This window comes from Schistocerca serialis, chromosome 9 (assembly GCF_023864345.2).
Source record: "Schistocerca serialis cubense isolate TAMUIC-IGC-003099 chromosome 9, iqSchSeri2.2, whole genome shotgun sequence".
NCBI lineage: Eukaryota > Metazoa > Arthropoda > Insecta > Orthoptera > Acrididae > Schistocerca > Schistocerca serialis.
The window spans coordinates 58,384,276-58,410,221 of record NC_064646.1 but is presented as its reverse complement, the minus strand read 5'-3'; the positions used below and the strand labels follow the sequence as shown (position 1 = coordinate 58,410,221).

At 44.7% G+C, this 25,946-nt stretch overlaps 1 protein-coding gene across 1 annotated transcript in view; it reads left to right on the top strand.

Annotated features, from left to right (window-relative positions):
- The window catches only part of LOC126418754 (alpha-tocopherol transfer protein-like), a 176,092-nt gene that overhangs the window by 57,915 nt on the left and 92,231 nt on the right, over positions 1–25,946 (top strand). The window contains exon 4 of the mRNA XM_050085679.1: positions 13,613–13,871. Within this exon, the coding sequence (XP_049941636.1) occupies positions 13,613–13,871 (259 nt within the window). The remainder of the gene's footprint in view (positions 1–13,612; positions 13,872–25,946) is intronic.

Genomic DNA, 25,946 nt, shown 5'->3' with positions numbered 1-25,946 from the left:
AGGAGTGAACTATCTGAAGAAATTAAACGAAAGAGTCCCCAAACGTACTGCACGTAAACGAAAACTCTTCTCAAAGACGTTTAATAAACGTGGGATACCAGAAAAAGGACATAATGACAACGAAAAAGTGACGAACGTTACTGACGTCTTAACCACCCCTTCATGCTCAAGGGATAATAAACTGAGGTCGAATGACAACGAGGAAGAGAGTGGAGAATGTTTATACTGCTATGACTTCTCTGAAGGAGGCTGGATACGGTGTATTAGCTGCGGACGCTGGGCCCACGACACTTGTGCAGGGATAGAGAGGGATGATGACGAGCCTGTCCACACGTGTGTACTATGTGAAAGTAAGAGGCCTAAATAAAACGTAATACCTGATTCTACAATTCGCAGAACATGTTTCGAAACCTTATCGTCACATGATTTCGTTACTCCAGTCCTTATTTAAGCTTTAGAGATGAATTCATGCTAGTTCCCCTTGAAATCGAGGTATTTCTAATTAAATCTAATAAGTTTGCAGGTTTCTTTGCATGCTATAGTAATTAAATGGTTAAGTAAACAAATGATAATCAAAACTACTTGAATGTGTATATTTTTGTCCCTTCTGTAAGGGTTTAAAGTCAGCTTCCCCCATCTTGCCTCGCCTTCCCCTACATATACACCTCTCTCCTCACCCTTGTGGCTTTGTTCGGAGCAAGCGACCGATGACCTAGCAGTTTGGTCCCTGCCCCCCCCCCCCCCCCCGCCCCCGTCATTTAAACCAATCTACCATAAATAAGTTGTGGAAGAGCTACAGTTTTATAAAACATTACAAACTTTTGCCCGGTCTTATGGTCTCATCTCCAAATAATTGTATATGATACCATATATTTCCAAATGTAGCTAATCTTAAATCTAGAGAAACAGGGCGATTTATTTGAAGTTCGGACGAAGGAAGGAAGCTTTTACAAAACGGCGAAGTTTGTAAACTTTTTGTGTGCCGTCGTGGTGGAAGTGTACCATGCATGTCGAAAAGGCGCTATCCAAAACTGGCACCAAGGCAACTGTGATGCACCACAGGTCACAGAGGACAGAGGCGAAAGAAAGCGGCGTAGACGTGCAAGGGCGAATAGACGTGCAACTGTCGAGCTACTGGCAGCCCAGCTCAACCGAGGAGCTACTAACAGCGTCTCCTCAACGGCCGTTCAGCGAACGTTGCTGCTTATGGCCCTCCTCAGAAGATACGTGGTTCGTACCTGTTCATCGGTGACAAAAGCTGTGATCTGTTCGCCAGTACCGAAACCGGAAGCGACAAGTGGCATTTTTAGATGGCATTTGGTAGTTGGAGTGTACGGCGTGAAACATCTGAAGGCGAATAACCTGATCGTCGGAAGGATTCAGACCAGAGGAGCGAGCGTCATAGTCTGGGCAATCTTGTGGCATTACTTGGATAATGTCTTCATTCTGGAAGACAGAGGGCAACAACACAAGTTTCTCTATGGATGGGAATCCCAAAATGCTATTTTTTTCCTCGGCATGATGGCATCTACTACCAGAACGAGACAATGAGTCTCGCAGCTGCCGGCCGTAGTGGCCAAGCGGTTCTAGGCGCTACAGTCCGGAACCGCGCGACCTCTACGGTCGCAGGTTCGAATCCTTCCTCGGTCATGGATGTGTGTGATGTCCTTACGTTAGTTAGTTTAAAATAGTTCTAAGTTCTAGGGGACTGACGACCTCTGAAGGTAAGTCCCATAGTGCTCAGAGCCATTTGAACCATTTGAATCACACAGCTCGCAGTCCACGCGCGTGGTTCTAGGAGCACTGGGATGAGTTCACCTTACTCACCTGGCCATCAAACTCCTCGAATGTTAACCCAATCCAGAATCTGAGAGACTTCTTCGATCTGGCTGCTAGCACCATGGATCATCAACCGAGAAAACGAGCGTAAGTGGCTACAGCACTGCAGTCCGTATGGCTCCACATTCCTGTTGGCACTGTCTACAACATCACTGACTCCCTTCGTGCACCTCTCTGTGGTCTGCACTCCAAGAGATTATTCTGGCTTCGACAAGTGGTCACACAGTGGCTGAACAGTGTGTATTGCCGTGGCAAACTGGCCTTGAATAAAACAGCAAACAGCTGGTCATCTTTAAATCATCAGTTGTTTGTGGTTTTATTAAAGTTCAGTTAACAGCAGACCAACACCGACAACGATAGTTCAGGTATACATGCCGACGTCGCAAGCTGAAGATGAACAGATAGAGAAAGTGTAAGAGGATATTGAAAGGGCTATGCAGTATGTAAAGGGGGACGAAAATCTAATAGTCATGGGCGACTGGAATGCAGTTGTAGGGGAAGGAATAGAAGAAAAGGTTACAGGAGAATATGGGCTTGGGAAGAGGAATGAAAAAGGAGAAAGACTAATTGAGTTCTGTAACAAGTTTCAGCTAGTAATAGCGAATACCCTGTTAAAGAATCACAAGAGCAGGAGGTATACTTGGAAAAGGCCAGGAGATACGGGAAGATATCAATTAGATTACATTATGGTCAGAATGAAATTCCGAAATCAGATACTGGATTGTAAGGCGTACCCAGGAGCAGATATAGACTCAGATCACAATATAGTAGTGATGAAGAGTAGGCTGAAGTTCAAGACATCAGTAAGGAAGAATCAATACGCAAAGAAGTGGGATACGGAAGTACTAAGGAATGAAGAGATACGTTTGAAGTTCTCTAACGCTATTGATACAGCAATAAGTAATAGCGCAGTAGGCAGTACAGTTGACGAGGAATGGACATCTCTAAAAAGGGCCATCACAGAAGTTGGGAAGGAAAACATAGGTACAAAGAAGGTAGCTGCGAAGAAACCATGGGTAACAGAAGAAATACTTCAGTTGATTGATGAAAGGAGGAAGTACACACATCTTCCGGAAAATCGGGAATACAGAAGTACAAGTCGCTGAGGAATGAAATAAACAGGAAGTGCAGGGAAGCTAAGAAGAAATGGCTGCAGGAAAAATGTGAAGACATCGAAAAAGATATGATTGTCGGAAGGACAGACTAAGCATACAGGTAAGTCAAAACAACCTTTGGTGATATTAAAAGCAACGGTGGTAACATTAAGAGTGCAACGGGAATTCCACTGTTAAATGCAGAGGAGAGAGCAGATAGGTAGAAAGAATACATTGAAAGCCTCTATGAGGGTGAAGATTTGTCTGATGTGATAGAAGAAGAAACAGGAGTCGATTTAGAAGAGATAGGGGATCCAGTATTAGAGTAGGAATTTAAAAGAGCTTTGGAGGACTTACGGTCAAATAAGGCAGAAGGGATAGATAACATTCCATCAGAATTTCTAAAATCATTGGGGGAAGTGGCAACAAAACGACTACTCACGTTGGTGTGTAGAATATGAGTCTGGCGACATACCATCTGACGTTCGGAAAAGCATCATCCACACGATTCCGAAGACGGCAAGAGCTGACAAGTGCGAGAATTATCGCACAATCATCTTAACAGCTCATGCATCGAAGCTGCTTACAAGAATAATATACAGAAGAATGGAAAAGAAAATTGAGAATACGCTAGGTGACGATCAGTTTGGCTTTAGGAAAAGTATAAAGGGACGAGAGAGGCAATTCTGACGTTACGGCTAATAATGGAAGCAAGGCTAAAGAAAAAGCAAGACACTTTCATAGGATTTGTCGACCTGGAAAAAGCTTACGACAATATAAAATGATGCAAGCTGTTAGAGATTCTGAAAAAAGTAGGGGTAAGCTATAGGGAGACACGGGTCATATACAATATGTACAACAACCAAGAGTGAATAATAAGAGTGGACGATCAAGAACGAAGTGCTCGTATTAAGAAGGGCGTAAGACAAGGCTGTAGCCTTTCGCCCCTACTCTTCAATCTGTACATCGAGGAAGCAATGATGGAAATAAAAGAAAGGTTCAGGAGTGGAATTAAAATGCAAGGTGAAAGGATGTGAATGATACGATTCGCTGATGACATTGCTATACTGATTGAAAGTGAAGAAGAATTAAATGATCTGCTGAACGGAATGAACAGTCTAATGAGTACACAGTATGGTTTGAGAGTAAATCGGAGAAAGACGAAGGTAATGAGAAGTAGTAGAAATGAGAACAGCGAGAAACTTAACATCAGGATTGATGGTCACGAAGTTAATGAAGTTAAGGAATTCTCTACCTAGGCAGTAAAATAACCAATGACGGACGGAGCAAGGACAACATCAAAAGCAGACTCGCTATGGCAAAAAAGGCATTTCTGGCCAAGAGTACTAATATCAAATACCGGCCTTAATTTGAGGAAGAAATTTCTGAGGATGTACGTCTGGAGTACAGCATTGTATGGTAGTGAAACATGGACTGTGGGAAAGCCGGAACAGAAGAGAATCGAAGCATTTGAGATTTGGTGCTATAGACGAATGTTGAAAATTAGGTGGACTGATAAGGTAAGGAATGAGGTGGTTCTACGCAGAATCGGAGAGGAAAGGAATATGTGGAAAACACTGATAAGGAGAAGGGACGGGATGATAGGACATCTGCTAAGACATGAGGGAATGACTTCCATGGTACTAGAGGGAGCTGTAGAGGGCAAAAACTGTAGAGGAAGACAGAGATTTGAATACGTCAAGCAAATAATTGAGGACGTAGGTTGCAAGTGCCACGGAGATGAAGAGGTTAGCACAGGAAAGGAATGCGTGGTGGGCCGCATCAAACCAGTCAGTAGACTGATGCCAAAAAAAATGAATGAATGTCAAGGGCTGTAGCTCCCCACATTAGAGAGTTGTGGTACACTGCTGTGACCTGGGCTTCAGGCAAGTCTTCGCAACCAGGGACGCATATTCTGAAGAAAGGATTGAAATTTAATTGGTCAGTAGAGTGCGAGGAGGCATTCAGTCAGTCAAAGGAATTTTTAACAATGAACATGTATTAGTTTTCCCGGATTATGAGAAGAAATCTGTGCTGTTGTGAGACGAGAGTAATTATGTGCTCGGCTCTATAATACGGCAGAAAGAGAATGGAGCAGAAAATCCACGTGTCCACCGTTCACAGCAACTGGATGGAGCAGGAAAATAACCACTTCGCAAAGGAGGTTCTGAGCAGCATATGCGGAATAACATTTGGTGTTATTTGCATGGGAGAAAATTAAATATCATTACGGAATATACAGCTTTGAAGTGGCTCTTAGGACTACAAGACCCTTCGAGCTGGTTAACGCGCCGGGCGTTAAAAATCAATGAATTTGATTTTCAGGTAATGCAGCCACATAGTAGTATTTAAGTGACAGAACTCAGATTTCGTTTCATGGTACCAGCTCCAACGCGAAATAAGGCGTTACAGTAGGCACAAGGCCCTCTTCTAGCAGAATAAAAGAACGTCTTGTAGCTGAATAATATTGGTGGTTGGCATATAAGCAAGGTGTAGAACATTACGTAAAGAACTGCCTACCATGCGCACTACGACCTGAATTACTTCATCTGTGTATTCGACCACCGGAGGTAAGCGAATTCTTGGACACCACCAGTTTGGACGCCTTCGATACTTTCGCACAGACACAAGCAAGGACTCTTTGAGTTAGCGGTAACAAATCACATCTCACATTTGGTAGAGATAACTATTCAAAATCAATCGTGAACACAATGGTTAATGATTGGTTATTGAAGGTCGGTACACCAGATACCTTAATTACGCGCCAAAGTACTTCCTTCTTGCCGGAAATGATTAAGCAACTTTGTTACAAATTTGTAATTTAAGAACAAGCACTTCACACTCAAAAGCAAATGGTAGATCAGAACAGGTCCACAGGATGATAAGGAAGATGTCACTGCGTCAATAGTCTCCACAATGACTGGGATACAGGTCTATCTTATCTAGACCCAGCATGCAGTTCCAGACTGCACGAGAGTATAGGACTATCAGCGTAGAAGACAGCATATAAATGGAAGACGCCATAACGATCTGAGTTAGTGAATGCACGAATGAAACAGGCAGAATTTTGCAAAAACGTTACAGAAATTAACGTAGCGAAGTGCCGAAGTCTAACTAGGAAGTCCTAGAACAGCGGAAGCAAACAGTCTAATGTAGGCCAGTGGGTGACTTTAATAAACTCTTTTACCATACGGGAAGACTGAAAAAAAACTGTTTTCTAACGAGTGCATATAAAGTGGTCGAGATGACCTCGCCAGTAAATGTGAAGTTAACTCCCTACTGGAACAACAGTCTATCACATTGGGCGTATTAAATTCTGAACAAAGGATGCAGTATTCGTTAAATCAGATGGGACGACTCACGTGGCGTGATGGCAACAGAATACATAAACCAATGCCACAGGTGGCAGGCTGTACTCCATGACAGTCATGGGGACGGTGAAAAACTGTACTACTCAGGGTAACAAGTGCTGGTGTATGCCCATCGGACAGGGTAGCAGTCCACCAAAGTTTCCTTAATTTAGGACCTCCTCAAACACAGTTTACGACTCAGTCGTAAATATCACCAGTTGGGGACAGAACGGTTGGTTGGTTGAATGAGCAAACAATTTCCTCACTTCTTCGACCCAGAGGGGTGCATGTGGAAAGAGAGACGTCCATCACGAACGTTTTCTGATCTAGTCTGACATAGACACGGACATTTTTTGTACCGTCAATAATAAATGAAAGATGGAGGAGACAGGGAAGTAGGATTCTGCATGCAACAGGAAACGTAGCACCCATATGTCCCACTGCTGATCCGTTCAAGTCAGTCTTTCAATATTTAACAAAGTGCGACGCCTAGCATAGAAAATTGGGTGCTACAGAAATGAGGCAAGCTAGATCTAAACGCGATTAGAGTGAGAGGGATGAGAGTAGCCTGGTCAAGGAGATGTGGTTGGGGATTCTGCAGCCCTAACATAGGGCGGGAGAAGCCACTTCCCCAACCACACTGCCACTGATCTAGAGGTAGATTAAAATCTTAAAATTCAGAATGAAAACTAACTTCGTGGAGAAAACTGATTACCAGGTTAAGCATCCATGAATCTGGAAGTCCATACTTAGCACTGAGGAGACAATGTTTCGAATCACGGGACAGCGATACTGCTAAATGTATATCTTGGGCTGAATTTTTGGCTACCAGCGCCCATTACAGGCACTATGGCTCTGAACCTAAGGTGTCCTGTGCTGCATCTACTCAATCCTTTAGAAATTCTGTCAACAAGGAACCTAACCTACCGTATTCAGTTCCCTGGACAAGCTGTTAGCAGCACAGGATGCGCGAATTTCCACCAACCAGTTGTTCCAGCATAATCAGCAGTACTGTAGTCGTTACCAACACCGATTCACGCTAATTGGAATGTCGGCTATGGGAACTTTCTTGATCTCCAACATGTGTGTCCTATGCCCACCATTCCTGGAAAGGTGCCAGATCTCCCAGTCCATTACCTTCCAACGTAATGAATGGACCACAACGTTTAACCAAAGTGACAAAAATCCTGCTTGCCCTGATCGTTGTATATCATGTGATAGAGATTGTAGGTATGGACGTGTCAAGTGTAAATAGTGGGAAAGAGTGCAATGCTGGTGCAGCACTGCTGGTTCAATACCCTGGAATGAGACACTCTGCAATCAGTGGTTGACGGGGTTAATGTTAGTAAAACTTGTTTTTACAGCCACTACGTGACTGGAGGCTAACACCTGAAACGGATACATTCTTTAATGCAAGTTGCGTACTTTTCACATGTGGTGTATATTATAATTCTGCAGGCCTGTAGCCTCTGGAGGAGATGTGGGGTGATGGGTCTGTTTCCCATGTTCATGATAGAATGAAAATGAGTATGATAAGTTTGAAAGCTTACGTGAGTACCTCCATTACCAACCCAACTTCAGGAGCAAGTTGACCAAAGATCGAGGACTAGGAGAGAAGTAAGAGATACGTGTCAGGCTAGAACTTCGTTGTGAAATAATCGGTGAGGCCCAACTAGTCCTTTTCCCACCCACCACTCCTTTGAAAGTGGAGCTGTTTCTCAACGCCCACCATGCTCACTCGGGCTGTGGCACGATAAAGTGAGGTTTTGGATACAGGAATCAGAATGTGTTCAGTTGTAGAATCACCTATTTCTTTTTCTTCTTTCAGTACTACTTGCCTTAAAAGAAAAAGGTTTGAAGTTTCTGATCATTGTTTGTGAGAGTCTGAACCATGGATATGTGCCAAAGAATCTCGTGCCTTAAGCATTAGGGCTCATAGCTGGCAAATATCACACACAGACTTGAGTGTGAAATTTATCCAGATTTAGTACTTCGTTCCTTGTGACCAGTATGAAGATCTTTGTTAAACCCCCACACTTGTGTGTTCATTACTTAATGCCAGTAAGGCATTATGGGTGGTACTCTGTAGTAAGAACAGAATGAATACCTACTCCTTAAGAATTTTTAATCTAGGGACTTGTTTTCAGTTATTTGAGAGTTTTGCTGACGGTGAGCCTGCAATTGAAGGCTTCAGCCAGCACCAACCATGCCTACTCCTTGATTTAACTCACTATTAAAAGTAAAGGAGAAGCGTGTGTAAGAATACTGATACCTTTAGTCATTTTTTCTATGAATATTGCATTATATTTTGCTACCACCACCCACCCTGCCACATCGTTAATGGTTTCAAATCTAAGGGATATACTACCCTACATGAGCATAGAACATAAAAATCTGCGTGGGAGCGAGTATTTACATGCCACCCAATTATATTCAATAACATGTTCTTAATTATTTCAGACTTTGTCAGTGATTGTGTATAGTGTCTTTGAGATTCCTTCACCACCCAGTGTGTTTGCCCTTGGTGTGAGTTGCTCTTGGTAATTGGTTTATATGGTTGCCCACAGTTTAACTGTGCGAGCGCTTTTTGTGTGTGTGTGTGTGTGTGTGTGTGTGTGTGTGTGTGTGTGTGTGTGTGTGTTTTACGTAATGATTGGCCTTTACCCAAATCATTGCCTGTTAGATCTCTATTCTTTTAACAACACGGTTGTAAGGAGGAGAACCTGAAAAGTGGAGTAATGAAAGGAAAGAGTATTGTGTAACGCAACAGAGAGACTTAAGAGTCGCTGCCTTCCCTGGCTTGCCCGTAGTAATTCCGTTATCCGTTGTGCTAAGTAATAGCGTAATTCAGTTATGGGGTCAGAGTAATCTTGTACCAACACGAGTCTTTTACTCACGGAATGTTAATTGTTTGGAAGTTCACTTAGTCTTTACAAAAGACTTTAGATCCCCTCGTTCAGAATCTGCGCTCAGGAATTTCATATTAACTATGTGTGAAATATTCAGGGATAGGAAACAAGCAACATATTTCCTATGCCTCCCTTTCAACCTGTGATAACACACCCGTCCAGGGAGAATATAAACGCTCTCAGCCCATCCGGTAGCAGTATTTCTTGGGTTGCATTAGATTGTGTATTAAACCGGGGACCTAGAAGCGACGGAGGCTTCATCCTGCCGTAGCCCTCAGTGGTTCACAGCAGGCCACAGCAGTCCACCCACCCACCCCACATAGAACCCTGTGCGGTTCGGCCCCCACTGATCCCATAAACGTTGCAATCTTGGACGTTGGACGGAAAAGCTTTCACCGGAAATGTGTAGAGGATTCTTGGTATTTTAAAGGAAGTGTTGACCACAAAAATAAGAACTAAAAATTTTGCCGTATCTTTCTCCTTTTCATTCAATCCGTGATTCTAGGTTTTTAACTGACAGTTAATCTGCTGTGCGGAATATCAATATTTTCCTGAACGGGGTCTTTAGGTGTGGGCGAGCTCTTTAGGCGAGTTCTCTAGACCTGAGACTGTGCGATCGCTGCGTAAGTTTAAGATCGCTCTTAGGCCGCAACAACTTGACACTTGCAGTCTTCTACAATGATGGTTTACGTGAATAGAAGTTTGTCCACACCTTCTGCCTTGTTAAATGGTAAAATTGAGACTCTATAATTGGATCACCAATGTCTTTCAGCTCGGCAACCACTCCTGTCTTCTATCTCATCAGTAGATAGTGTCCCATATGCACCTCCACCTACCTTAAAGCGATTTGTGGATGGTACACTTGGAAGGGGTTTCTTTCAATAAAATTACGATTAGGGACCCTAGGCGGAGACCCAACCTGTTAAAACTGACCATTCACTAATTTTGATTAATATTTAATAACTAAATGGTGTTCAGGGAACTTGAGAGGCACCCACATGCCTTGCTCATACTGTGGCATCAAGCAGTTTGGCCTGCAAGATGAGTGGTCTGCCACGCGAGTGGATTCATTCTTAATTTATCGAGTAACATGAACTCTCGTACTCACAATTTAAGTTACAAGTTATCCTCCTATGTGATTAATACGCAACGGAAACACGCATCTACTATCAATAATTTACAGAACTCTGACTGTACACTACGCACTGGCAATACCACATTTTCTTTTTTTGTCTTTTATTTAACGGCTTTTATCGACACGTGGCCACCGCACTGAATATGAATGGCGCACACATTATAAATTCGGGACATTATTACAACATACAATTCGAAGGAAAAGTCACCAATATTTTTCTTTTCACTATCTTATTTATTCCGATAAATTCTCTAACCTAAACACACAAATTCTACAACCTACAACAATAACACATAAGAAATTCCGCCCAGTGGGCATGGCTTTACAATGGTGAATCTCTATATTATGGTCTCGTAATTACTTTTAACGCTACAGTGCACTTTCTGGATAAGATGGTGGATCTTTTATTATACCTCACACTTCGACTCTCACAATCATCATCACGAAACTTTCCACCAGACCGAGCGGTACCGAAGGAACAAGCATAACCCACTAATCTTTTGAAACTACCTCGCTACTCTCCCATGCAAACAACACATACCCAAATTACATGACATACACCACACTACAACATGAAATGCTACACAGAGAATAGTCACAACATTATCACTTTCAGCTTTCCCACTTCAATTAATATTTATCCCAGTTTCACACGACACTGCCCCACTTTGTAATTCTACTTTCCTACTGTGAACTCTGGAGATATATGCACGTCTTCCTGTGCAATGCAAGCCAAGTGGCGTTGCTGGATAGACGGCCGACTCACCTTGATTCTCTCTGAGTTTAAATCTAGCGTCACACGGAATCATATCACACAATTTAACATTAAGAACATCACACACGCGAGTCCTCAACTGATACCATGGACGAGTACTTCTCTTTATCCTTTGTCTCATACACAGATTGAGACTCACACAGTACTCACCACGTGGAAGTACTCGTCTCTAATTTCAAGTCCTGCACACGCCATTTCTTAAATATTTCAACTTATGGTACACACGCTATTTCTTAAATATTTCAACTTATTGTACACACGCTAGTAATTCAGCTTAACTTAAGCACATGGAAGTATTTCAACTTATTGCTACACGTGGTTTCATTGTGACCGTTGGTCACTTCTGAAGATTCCTACAATCCCATTAATATTACCTGCCTGACATTTAATTCTCCCCACAAAAGTTCCTGAAATAGAGAAATTAATATTTCAAACTACTCTTAAATATTCCACATGCATACCATGTCTCCACTCTTTCGTCATTACGGAGCACAACTAAAACAGGTCTTAACAGCACAAGATCCAGCGGCAGAGTGCTGAAACATGGCCGTTCCTGAGGTTCTCTCCCATCTCTGTCGAGGTGGGGGAAGCACCTTACTATCGTATTGGTCAGCCACATTTCAGGCGCTCAAAGCTCTGGTAATTTTCATCTCTTTGGTCCCACCAAAGGTGGCCAAAGGATCGACTCAAAGATGATCATATATTCACATTCACTATCTGCGGTTAGCAGACGACCATACATTCATTCATTTCACAGATCTCACCAAACTGGATGTAGGGATTTACTTTGTGGGAGTGCACATGTGATCAATAAAATAAATAAATTGTCATTCTTTCCCACACTGGTATCCGGCTTCGCTGTATTAATTGAAATTGAGTTATTTTACAAAAAAATGTGTTTTTCTGACAAAAATAATGAAGTATGTTGTACCTATTTTCAATGTCGGGTGGTACTGTACCCTTTCAAACTGATCACTACTAAACAAACAAGGATAGCATTGAACATATTTATGGGACAACAATCTTCGTAACATCAAACTGAACAATGACAGACATTTATAAGTGATAAAATTTAGCTAGTAATGGCAACGGCCCTTAAATTCCAAAACTCTTAAGGTCGGATAACGCATCTGTACTTCTTGTTTTCTACTATCTCCCCTTGTCAGACGGCATAAAATACATCAGACTAACCTACTGCAATTAACAAATAATCAGTAAGAGCGTGGCTGGAAAACTGAGCTCTGGTAATCACAGGCGTGCGTAAAATCGGATTAAATGCCGAAACTGAGCATCACGCTACCAAAGGCAGCATCGCGGACAGGTCAGCAAGCTGCCGATGGCGTCTGCGTCGTCGAAGAGCCTCGGTTGCAACAAAATGAATTTATTTTCGCGAACTGGCTTCCTGTTCGTAAACTCCTATTCAAAAGCAAAGTGTGGCTAAAGGAAATTGCTCTGCTCCCGTCTGCTTCCTGTGAGACAGTACTCCCAACCGTAATTAGCAGAATCAGTCTGTCTCCAACAGTAAAACATGACAGTACCCCTAACTGAATACTAGTTTCTGTTGCATCTGGCAGACTTATTCAAAGTTCTGCACAGCACACTGAAAAGAATTTACTCTCCTACAGCAGAGCCGAAAGCACGACGTCAGCTCGCTACAGGAGCTAAGACGCTTCTCTCGATAACAGCTCCAAAAGGTTCCTTCTGCAAAAATCAGCAACCCCCACGCTATTTTTCGAGCTGGCCAATCCCGTGGCTCTAGACCAGCACAGTTTGCTCCCACTATTATTTCCTGGCTTCTTCCAGCCAATTAAAACATTCTGCTCCTTACTGTGCCTAGAATGTTCTGGAACAAACTTCAACTCCGTTCAAAATTGAACCCACCAATCGTGTCTCTGTTCGCCCTCGCTCGGGAAAAGGACATTGCACTAGCTTAACCGCGTTTCTTAGAAAGCCCCAGAAAACGTTAAGATTCGTGGGAAGGCTCCCTTAGGCGCCAGCTCATCTCGACATAGTGGCGTCGGCGTAACGTGCAGCGCCAACGAGGCGCCGTCCCTCGAAGCCCTGCCTGTGTTGTCCGCGCAATGGGTGCCTAACTGCCCCAGTGACGCATCTCCCCCAGTGGGACGCTTTCGCATGCCGACTCGTAATGGTCGGTTGTGAACTTCCGCACCCATCTGCCCACCCTTTGAGCAGTGGCACTCGTCCGCTCCAGCCAAAGTTAATACGCGTCTTATGCCGTCTGATACTCCCTATATTAATTTCAATAGGCTGATTGCCTGATAAATAATATAATAACCGGTATCTAACTCGCCTTTGCAACAATTATTATATTACAGTAAGGTGCGAAATACTGCTACCTTACACACTGCTGCAGTTTTAGCCCCTCCAGTGGTGAGACAGACACATTACCCTTAGCAATACCACACTGATGTCAGAAGTAGTAATAATGGTTGTGTATAGAGTTGCTAGTATGTCCACTGTGAGATGTTGGTACCCCTGCTGGTGCGCAGGGTGCTGCTGGAGTTACCGGAGCCAGACGAGCATGGCAGCCGGGTGTTCCTGCTGCGCCTGGGCGCCGCCGACCCGGCCACCATCCCCGTGGAGAGGGTCTTCAAGCTGAACTTCATGGCGGGCGACCTCATGCTGCGTGACGACCCGGCCGCCATCATCTGCGGCAACGTCATCCTGCTGGACCTGGACGGCGCCAACATGGGCCACGTGCTCCAGATGACGCCCGCCTTCGTCTCCAAGATCATGACCATCCTGCAGGTGAGCCCACTGACTGCTCCTGCACTGCAACTTCGTTCCACCTTAGGTCTCAAATAATTGGACACAGTACGTGGTCGTGAACGGTAGGTGTTTGTGAGGGACAAAGATATCATCAGCAGGGCTCCAGAGAAATGCGGTGGCACCACTCTGTTTTTGCATATACATAAACGATCTGACGGCTAGTTAGATGCATTCTGAGGTTGTTTGTTGATGACTCTGTAGGATACAGGGCTGGGTCATTTGCAGATGAATAGGTCCAAAGGAATGGTTCACTAAAGTGGACTGAAGCACCAGGGTATGACCTCTAAGGAAGGGTCGTTCATCATCCAGTTTGGTCGCGGCCGGTCTCGCTCCCAGAATGGTCGTTCACTGTTCACTTGGAACGTGGCCAGTCTTGTCAGTCAGTCGGACTCGTTCATCGTTCCCGCCATGGTCTCGTTATTTTTTCGAGTAATAACTCGTTGCATGTTTTTCAACCTTTTTACAGTTGTGTAACTTCTATAAAAAGCAAGTGTCATCTAATATATCCATTTTTTCATACAACTAACAAAATTTTTCTCAGTCGTTCTAATCAACTGTAGAACATGCCCTTACTACAGGGTAACTTTATCATAGATTTTTTTCATCTGCTTGATTTCGCTAGATTTTACGAGGAAAAATCGTGTTTGATTTTTACCTCGAAATATACTGTTCAGAAGTACCATACCAACGCAAAACTTCATTATTAATACTGTATTGTTGCATTAACTTCAATAATACAGCCTATAATCCTACTATTTACTAAGCGTGTGTGGCAAATTTCTTTTTATACATTCTTATTCTTCGATAAAGTCTTTCTTGTCCTAGAGCCTTAAGTGGGTATTCAGACAAAACCTGAGGTGTATATATAGCTTTCTTTCATTTTTTAAATGATTTATTATAGCGTTCCACAATCTTAACGCCTTTCCTAGCCGGATAATTTACAACTTTTACGTTAGAAACAAGATACAGAGAGTTGAAAGCATCTTCATTTACATGCCAATGTGAAGAAACCGTCTTAAACAATTTGTAACTGAAATCAGCTTCTTTAGAGTTACTCTTACTTTACTATAAACCAGCAGTTCAATCCCATTAGGCCAAATTTTTTGGATCTGGTCGACCCCTACTTACGTACCTTCGTCTGCTGTTTGCTTCACGATTCAGCTTAGTGACTGTTTAAATTCGTGATTGAGAAGATTAAGGTGATACAACAGGGGACAGGAACCATAAATGATTCTTCAGTTTTTTTGTAACGCCACATGTGTGTTAAAACTATCGACTACGTGATATATACAAGATTCGAAAAAATCATGAATTCTAAATACAGTACTTTGGCTTTCGCGATACGTAGTGGTAACGAAATTGCAAATAGAACAAATTGCATTCTAGTCTTGAAGTTAAATTCAAACTTCGTCACTGAACATAATTTTTCTTCTTTTTTTCAACACACGAATGGTTTTCACAATCCACCTTGTATGATGAATTTCCTTGGAACACGAAAAATACTCCATGAAATGCTTCTTCCAGAAGAGAGTTTACAGTTAATTCAAAAACTTTCAGTATAGTCGTCCCATATCTTATTCCTGTAAGGTAAATAAGACTTTTCCGAAATGTTTTCAATAAAAGCACACGCACATCTACAAATTATTGTATTTTTCATCGAATACTTTGTCTTGCACTTTAACATAGTAAGTTAAATGATCGAAATACCGGTAAAATTATCAGCACTGAAATAGTAGTGGATATTTTTTATTTTCAAATACATCTGTGCGTAAAATTTTTCAGTAACTACACTAACACCTAATTTGCTGAATTGTCGACTTTAATATTCGTTTCACTCTCGTGTGTTAATGGCTGCCTGCGCTCTCTCAAAAGTTTGAGACCTCTCTTCTTCCCTTTCCCTTTCTTCCTCCCTGTGCATGTCTGAAGGCTGACCCACGCACTTCCATGCGTAGCTGGTGACGGGGTAACGCGTAATTCCCCGCCCCGGTTAGACAGGTAGGACACGTACGTACCCCCTGGTAACGGCCAGGCCCAGGGAGGGGTGATTACCCGAGCTGATACCTTCCGAAAGTGCCGATTGGTCCCTCCGTCCGTTTGTCGGGAGGTGTGACCTGAGGTGTGAACAATCACCTAAGGCGGGAGTGCCCTCAGAGAGGGCCCCCACAAGGGAGGAGCGCGCCATCGGAGACGCCGGTAATCATGGGGTATTCTTCCGCAATGGTTTCCTCACCTTCCACTATGTCTGCTCACAAGCGTAAGTTCACTGAGTCTCAGCCACAGACAGTTCTTCCATCGTTGCCACAGTTCCTTGTTGTTTCTCGGTCTGACGAAGGTCACGACTTCTCCACGGTCAACCCTTTCATTATTCAGAAAGGTGTCGACGCAATTGCCGGTCCTGTAAAGTCTTGTTCCAGATTACGGAATGGCACCCTGTTGTTAGAAACAGTCAGTGCCCTCCAGGCACAAAAATTGCTGCGTACCTCACTACTACACACCTTCCCTGTCCGGGTGGAACCGCACCGTACTTTAAATTCCTCGCGCGGAGTCGTTTATACACGCTCCCTCGATGGATTGTCTGACGAAGAAATTCAGCACTACCTGTCTGACCAGGGCGTAACGGCTGTTCATAGGGTTATGAAAAGGGTTGACACTAACATCATTCCAACCCGCACTGTCTTCTTGACATTTGACAAAGTTCAACTCCCATCAAAAATCAAAGCAGGCTATGAGATAATTTCCGTTCGCCGTTACGTCCCAAACCCTACGCGTTGCTATCGGTGTCAGCGGTTCAATCACACCAGCCAGTCCTGTTCCAATCCGGCTAAATGTGTTACGTGTGGCAAGGATGCCCATGAGGGTGCTTGTCCACCTCCATCTCCTCGCTGCATCAACTGTATGGGTGACCACGCTGCTTCCTCTCGAGATTGTCCCGTTTTAAAGGACGAAAAGCTCATCCAGGAAATTAGAGTAAAGGAAAAGGTGTCGACCTTTGCTGCTCGAAAATTATTCGTCAGTCGACAGCCCACCGTGCCTCAGAAAGGAAAATGCAGCTCTGTCCTTGCTTCTCCTCCGCCAACAAAGGAGGCGGCCACGCAGACTTGCGACCTCACCTTTAGTGCCACGGTCGTCAGATCGGCCAGCGCAAAGCGCACTTTCGCCTGCCCACTCTCTGGCTCACCCTTCGTCGAGTTCTGCTAAATCGCGAGCCCAAAAGTCAGACACCAAGACTTCGAAAAAAGAGCATACTCGTGAAGAGTTTTACGTACCCCAACTTCACAACCATCGGTTCCTCCTTCCTCTAAACATCATACTTCCAAGAAGGCTACAAAGAAACCCAATTCCTCTCCTTCTCCGCCAAGGCGTGTCCCATCTACAGCACCACCTGGTGGATATTGCCCTCGGCCGTCTTCTGTGTCGCCGAGGCGCACTGCTGGCGGCCGCTCAACCGGCCGATCGCTGGTGGCAGGAGCTGCTCCTGACCAACCTATGGATCAGGATCTTCTGCTTTCGGCTGAATGCCATTCCATGCTGTCCGTCGCAAGCTCTGAGCAGTCGTTGAGTTGACAGCGACCTTGGTCACATTCCTCCATTTTCTGTTCAACCTATGTCCATTATCCACTGGAATATCCGCGGCATTCGAGCCAATCGGGATGAATTGTCGGTCCTCATACGATCCTACTCGCCGGTCATCTTCTGTCTTCAGGAAACAAAGCTGCGTCCCCATGACCGCTTCGTTCTCCCTCATTTTCAGTCCATCCGATATGATCTCCCCTCTGTTGAAGGCACTCCAGCACATGGAGGACGCACGATTCTTCTCCATGATACTCTCCATTATCACCCAATCCATTTGAACACTTCCTTCCAAGCTGTCGCCGTCCGTCTTCCCCTTTCCGGATACACGTTCTCTCTTTGTACTGTATACATTCCATCGTCCACACCAATGGCACCAGCTGATCTCCTTCATCTTCTTGGTCAGCTTCCACCCCATATTTGCTGGTTGGGGACTTCAATGCCCACCACCCGCTTTGGGGATCTCCACATCCTTGTCCACGTGGCTCACTATTGCTAGACGTCTTCCACCAAGCAGATCTAGTTTGCCTCAACACTGGGGTCCCTACATTTTTGTCTGCCTCCACGACAAATTTATCTCATTTGGACCTTGCGGCCGGTACTGTTCCGCTAGCTCGGCGCTTCGAATGGTTCGCCCTTGATGATACACACGCGAGTGACCATTTTCCATGTGTCCTTAGACTGCAGCCTCAACTGCCCTACATGCGCCCGCGACGCTGGAAGTTTGCCCAAGCCGATTGGACACTTTTTTCGTCTCTAGCGACTTTCGATGACCGTCACTTTCCCAGCGTCGACGGTGAGGTCACACATTACCGACGTTATTCTTACAGCTGCGGAACATTCAATACCACGCACCTCCGAATTGCCCCGGCGCCCCCCAGTTCCTTGGTGGAACGAGGCATGCCGTGATGCAATACGTGAGCGGCGACGTGCTCTCCGCGTTTTCCGCCACCATCCTACTTTGGCCAACTGTATCCGCTATAAGCAGTTCCGAGCGCGATGCCGTCGTGTCATCCGCGATAGCAAGAAGGCAAGCTGGAAATTCTTTATTAGCTCATTTAACACCTTCACTCCCTCCTCGGAAGTTTGGAGTCGGCTTCGACGGTTCTCAGGCGCGCCTAGTTTCTCCCCGGTCTCTGGGCTCACTGTCGCGTATGAAACATTAGTGGACCCCGTCGCAATTTCTAACTCGTTGGGTCAGCACTTTGCTGAGATTTCGAGCTCTTCAAATCACCCGCCAGCGTTTCTCCCGAAGAAACGTGCAGCGGAAGTGCGACCTCTTGCTTTCTCCTCTCAAAATCGCGAAAGCTACAATACTGTTTTCTCCTTGCGGGAACTCCAACATGCACTCTCTTCTTCTCGCTCCTCCGCCCCAGGACCGGATGGTATCCACGTCCAAATGTTGCTGCATTTATCAACCCATAGTCTGCGTTTCCTCCTTCGCCTTTATAATCGAATTTGGACCGACAGTACTTATCCCAGACGACGGCGGGAAGCTATAGTCGTTCCTGTTCCGAAACCTGGAAAGGACAAACATCTCCCCTCTAGCTATCGCCCCATTTCTCTCACGAGTAGTGTCTGTAAGGTTTTGGAGCGTATGGTGAATTACGGTTTAGCTTGGTGGCTGGAATCCCGCAGTCTGCCAAATGCGGATTCCGAAAGCATCGTTCTGCAGTTGACCATATTGTTGCTCTCTCCACTTATATCATGAACAATTTTCTCCGGAAACGCCAAACAGCAGCAATATTTTTGATCTGGAGAGAGCATACGATACCTGTTGGAGGACAGGCATCCTCCGCACACTGTTCTCTTGGGGCTTTCGAGGTCGGCTGCCCCTTTTTCTTCGCGAATTTATGGAAGAGCGCACATTTAAGGTGCGGGTGAACACTACTCTCTCCCGTAATTTTTCTCCCAAGAAAACGGGGTACCCCAGGGCTCAGTGCTGAGTGTTGTACTGTTTGCCATTGCTATCAATCCAATTATTGATTGTCTCCTTCCTGATGTCTCGGGCTCCCTCTTTGTGGACGATTTTGCGATCTACTACAGCTCTCAACGGACCAGCCTTCTTGAACGACGTCTTCAAGGATGTCTCGATCGCCTCCACTCTTGGAGCATCGAAACCGGCTTCCGTTTTTCTCCCAGTAAGACCGTTTGTGTTAATTTTTGGAGACGTAAGGAGTTTCTTCCGCCCTCCTTACATCTAGGTCCTGTCAACCTTCCGTTTTCAGACGTCGCTAAATTCTTGGGTCTTATGTTTGACAGAAAACTGTGCTGGTCCTCCCACGTTTCCTATCTTTCGGCTCGCTGTCTGCGATCCCTCAACACCCTCCGTGTCCTGAATGGTACCTCCTGTGGAGCGGACCGAGTGGTCCTTCTCCGCCTCTATAGCGCCTTAGTGCGCTCGAAATTGGACTATGGAAGGATAGTCTACTCCTCTGCTCGGCCGTCTATTCTTCGGTGTCTCGACTCTATCCACCACCGTGGATTACGTTTAGTGTCTGGAGCTTTTTGCACCAGCCCTGTGGAAAGCCTTTATGGTGAGACTGCTGAACCTCCGCTGTCCAATCGGCGAGCAGTCCTTCTGAGTCGTTATGCTAGCCATCTGTCTTCCATGCGTGCTAATCCAGCCCATGACATTTTTTTCGACGCCTCCTTTGATGTAGGGTATGCAGGCCGCCCCTCCTCCCTACTACCACCGGGAGTCCGCTTCCGTCAACTGCGCCATTCTCTTTCCTTCCGCTTTCCTAAAACCTTCTTGACAACTTGGGGTACAGCACCGCCTTGGCTCCGTCCCCGGATCTGCCTGCTCCGTGACCTTTGTCAATTTCCCAAGGATAGTACCCCTTCACTTGTTTATCGTCGGGCATTTGCTGCTCTATGTGCACAAATGACGGACGCCACATTTATTTACACCGACGGCTGGAAAACATCGTTAGGTGTAGGGAGTGCCTATATTGTTGGCGACACCCCAAATCACTTTCGGCTTCCCGACCAGTGTTCGGTTTATACTGCGGAGCTTTACGCTGTTCTCCAGGCTGTCCACTACATCCGCCGCCATCAGCGGATACAGTACGTTATCTGCTCAGATTCTCTCAGCTCTCTCCTCAGTCTCCAAGCTCTTTATCCTGTGCACCCTCTGGTCCACGGGATTCAGGACTGTCTGCGCTTGCTCCACCTGGGGGGCGTCTCGGTGGCGTCCCTCTGGCTCCCGGGACACGTTGGTTTCTGTGGAAATGAGGCGGCCGATATTGCAACCAAGGCTGCAGTCTCTCTTCCTCGGCAAGCTATTCAATCGATTCCCTTCGCCGATCTACGGAGCGTTCTATGTCGACGTGTTGTTCATTTATGGCACACGCATTGGTCGACACTTACCCATAATAAATTGCGGGACATGAAAGCTCTTCCTTGTGCTTGGACCTCTTCCGCCCGAACGCGTCGTCGGGAGGAGGTAATTTTAACTAGACTCCGGATAGGGCACTGTCTTCTTAGCCATCGACATCTTTTAAGCGGCGATCCTCCCCCACTCTGTCCCCACTGCTCTCAGCTGTGGACGGTCAGACACCTTTTAATTGAGTGCCCCTATTTTAATCCGTTACGCTCCCGTCTACAGCTATCGCCTGATATATCGTCGATTTTAGCAGATGACACGCGCTCAGCCGACCGCGTTCTCAAGTTTATTAGTGCCAGTGAAATGACGTCAGTCATTTAAAGCTTTCTTTGGGGACAACCAACCCCTTTCTGTAGTGGATTTTTAAGCCTTCCTTCTGCTTTTAGTTTCTCCGATTTTATGACTTTCGTTCCCATTGCTGCTGGTTTTCAATTTCGGCTTTTTACTGTTTCCTAAGTCATGGACCGGGCGCTAATGACCATAGAAGTTTTGCGCCCTAAAACCAAAACAAAAAAAGGTGGTCCGCGGTGCGTCGCAAACAGGTTCCGTAATCCGTACTTCCATTCATCCCTGCTTTGACCTCTACGTGAGTTGCGGTCAGTGGCCCGTCGCATCACTTCACTAATTTGACGCTTTCAGAGAATACATTTACATGAGAAAATAGCAGTAAGCGACGTGCCGACATATGGTCACCAGTGAACTTATCATGCGGAAGTAACACTTAGCTGTATTCGATATTTTTTCTGAAAATTTATCTAAAATCCATAGAACATGCTCAATTAGATACAAAGGCACGGCGAACGAGTGAAAATGAAGGGTTCACGAAAAGGAACCGCCACCAGTGAGCTTAGTTCCCAACGATGAAAGCGGTTTCCCCCTCCTCCTATACAGGAAAATGTCATTGTTACGTGACTATAGTCTGCAGTATACGGGATAACGTATGCCGAACTTCTGTTTCGTGTGACGGATGGCAGCGTCCTATTAATGTAAAAAAAAAATTACTGCAGGTGACTTGGAAAAATTAATCCTGTAATGTGTGGATACATATTAGTGTTGTGCTACTTTATATAGTCACATCGATTAAATACAGGGTGTTTCAAAAATGACCGGTATATTTGAAATAGCAATAAAAACTAAACGAGCAGCGATAGAAATACACAGTTTGTTGCAATATGCTTGGGACAACAGTACAATTTCAGGCGGACAAACTTTCGAAATTACAGTAGTTACAATTTTCAACAACAGATGGCGCTGCATGTGATGTCAAAGATATAGAAGACAACGCAGTCTGTGGGTGCGCCATTCTGTACGTCGTCTTTCTGCTGTAAGCGTGTGCTGTTCACAACGTGCAAGTGTGCTGTAGACAACATGGTTTATTCCTTAGAACAGAGGATTTTTCTGGTGTTGGAATTCCACCGCCTAGAACAGTGTTGTTGCAACAAGACGAAGTTTTCAACGGAGGTTTAATGTAACCAAAGGACCGAAAAGCGATACAATAAAGGATCTGTTTGAAAAATTTCAACGGACTGGGAACGTGACAGATGAACGTGCTGGAAAAGTAGGGCGACCGCGTACGGCAACCACAGAGGGCAACGCGCAGCTAGTGCAGCAGGTGATCCAACAGCGGCCTCGGGTTTCCGTTCGCCGTGTTGCAGCTGCGGTCCAAATGACGCCAACGTCCACGTATCGTCTCATGCGCCAGAATTTACACCTCTATCCATACAAAATTCAAACGCGGCAACCCCTCAGCGCCGCTACCATTGCTGCACGAGAGACATTCGCTAACGATATAGTGGTCAGGATTGATGACGGCGATATGCATGTGGGCAGCATTTGGTTTACTGACGAAGCTTATTTTTACCTGGACGGCTTCGTCAATAAACAGAACTGGCGCATATGGGGAACCGAAAAGCCCCATGTTGCAGTCCCATCGTCCCTGCATCCTCAAAAAGTACTGGTCTGGGCCGCCATTTCTTCCAAAGGAATCATTGGCCCATTTTTCAGATCCGAAACGATTACTGCATCACGCTATCTGGACATTCTTCGTGAATTTTTGGCGGTACAAACTGCCTTAGACGACACTGCGAACCCCTCGTGGTTTATGCAAGATGGTGCCCGGCCACATCGCACTGCCGACGTCTTTAATTTCCTGAATGAATATTTCGATGATCGTGTGATTGCTTTGGGCTATCCGAAACATACAGGAGGCGGCGTGGATTGGCCTCCCTATTAGCCAGACATGAACCCCTGTGACTTCTTTCTGTGGGGACACTTGAAAGACCAGGTGTACCGCCAGAATCCAGAAACAATTGAACAGCTGAAGCAGTACATCTCATCTGCATGTGAAGCCATTCCGCCAGACACGTTGTCAAAGGTTTCGGGTAATTTCATTCAGAGACTACGCCATATTATTGCTATGCATGGTGGATATGTGGAAAATATCATACTATAGAGTTTCCCAGTCGGCAGCGCCATCTGTTGTTGAAAATTGTAACTACTGTAATTTCGAATGTTTGTCCGCCTGAAAATGTACTGTTTTCCCAAGCATATTGCAACAAACGGTGTATTTCTATCGCTGCTCGTTTAGTTTTTATTGCCGTTTCAAATATACCGGTCATTTTTGAAACACCCCGTAACTACGCATAACGTTGCAATAAGATATGAAATGAAAGGAGCACAAGCCAATAGTAGAGAAGGCGAATGGTCCTCTTCGGTTTCTTGTGATAGTTCTAGATCAGTGTAGATTTATAAAAGAGATCACGTACAGAATAATGGTGTGATTTTCATTTTCTTCTTCATTACTGCTCAAATGTTAGTGATCTCCACAAGCTCGCCTAGAACTGTGAAATTCAGAGACGTGCTGGAAGTCCTGTCACCGGCAGGTTTGATAAACACAACAGTACTACTGAAACTCCGTGAATTCAAAGTGGATTCCTTGGCGGAAAAACGACGTTCCTTTCGCAAAAAACGTTACTGAGAAAATATGAAGAACCGTCATTTTCGGCTGACTGCAGAAAGATTGTACTATCCTCAACGTACAGTTCGCATAAGAACCGCTGAGACTGATAAAATTTGTTTTAATTGAGCACATTACCGGTTTCGCTTCTTACACCCCCATCTTTATGTGTAATTTAGATATTTCAGAACGTAAATGTAATTATGAACCGTACTGAAGATACGTGCTATTATATAAAGACTATTTGAAGACTTACACTGAAAAAACGTATTACATTAATCCCATAAATCCCCAACTTTCTCAGTCAAGATATTGCCGTTCTGAAAATATCGTCAACGAAGAATAATTGAGAAGGTGCGCCATAGTTCCAGTTAACAAATTCGAAATCTGCATTAACCCTGCAGCTACGGGAAGGTGTGCATAGTATCATAAATCTTGCTGAAAATCTTGTAATACTCAAAATAAAATAAAAGAGCCTGGTTTTGAACCTATTGGAGGTAGTGGGGAAAAATTGTAGATACATCAAAGATAATACACAGAACACGCTGAACAGTTAGTTGGACTTAAAGCACCATAATATTTTGACAAACTTAAGTCAGTTGTACCGTTAACTAAGAGTATATTGCAAATGGAGTGGCCCGTCGCTGATTGTGACTTACACATCGCGGTACAGCTTCCACGTGGTAGTTACTATTTACCTGGGCAGTTATTGCTTCCTGGCAGCATGTGAAGGCACGACATACCTTCACAAGCTGCGCCCTCTGTATCGCGTCTAAGATAAATATGAAGGCAGCGTGCCTAGTTTCATCTTTGTGCTTATAATCTTGCGCTATTTCCAGCGTTAACTACCCTTATTAGGTACGTCTTGGAAATCAGTGTTCGCCTTAGGAGTGCTTCTTTTTCTCATATACTTGCACATGCAAGGAACGGCCAGTGTATGGGTTCAGTCTACCCGGCAACATTATTACAAAATATTGCCTGGACGACCTTCTCAGTCAACCTTGGCTCGTCCAGTTTTTTTAACTTATTCTCAGAATGAGACTAAGGAAGTTGGGTTCATCTATGATGGATTGACGTAATTATTTTTGTAACTATAAGCTTTCAAAGAGTCTAAAATAGCATAAATTTGCAATACAGTTTATAATTATATTTCGTTTCTTAAATATGTAGTTAGCACCTGAAGATACGCTTGTAAGACGTGAAACCGCTAATGTAGGCAGTTAGAACCAAGTTCTTGTATGTCCATGCTCTGGACTCTAGGTCTGGTGGACTATGGCCATTCACTATTGTAAGAAAATGAAACATTTCCAGCCGTTATTGTTAAGTCGTATGTTGTGTAGCTGCCGGTTTCGGCGCTTCAGAGCACCATCTTCAGGCCTTAGTTGATGCTGAACATGTCATCAAATCTTCAGTGGCCAACAAAACTGGTTTACGTAGACTCTCTCTGTGATGCAGTTTCTCCAACCATCAACTTTCGCCAGGTGATGAAGAGACATCAGTTACAGATGGTCTGCGTAAACCAGCTGTCGGCCCCTGATGCTTCTTATGTGTGGACCATGATAACCCCTTCAGCATTAAGTCCTGGATATAGTGTACTGAAGCGTCTAAACCGGTAGCTACATAATAACATAACAAGAACGGCTGTAGGTGTCCAATTTTTTAAAAATTGGAATAAAGTTTTACCAGTTGATAGTGGAGTCTTCAGCATCAAACCATCAGCAGCTACTGATATCCTGCGTGTAAAATACTTTGTCTCTTTTGCCTAGCTCCACTTGTTGTTGTTGTTATTGTTGTTGTCTTCAGTCCTGAGACTGGTTTGATGCAGCTCTCCATGCTACTCTATCCTGTGCAAGCTTCAACATCTCCCAGTACTTACTGCAACCTACATCCTTCTGAGTCTGCTTAGTGTATTCATCTCTTGGTCTCCCTCTACGATTTTTACCCTCCACGCTGCCCTCCAATGCTAAATTTATGATCCCTTGATACCTCATAACATGTCCTACCAACCGGTCCTTCTTCTATTCAAGTCGTGCCACAAACTCCTCCCCAATTCTATTCAATACCTCCTCATGAGTTATGTGATCTACCCATCTAATCTTCAGCAATCTTCTGTAGCACCACATTTCGAAAGCTTCTATTC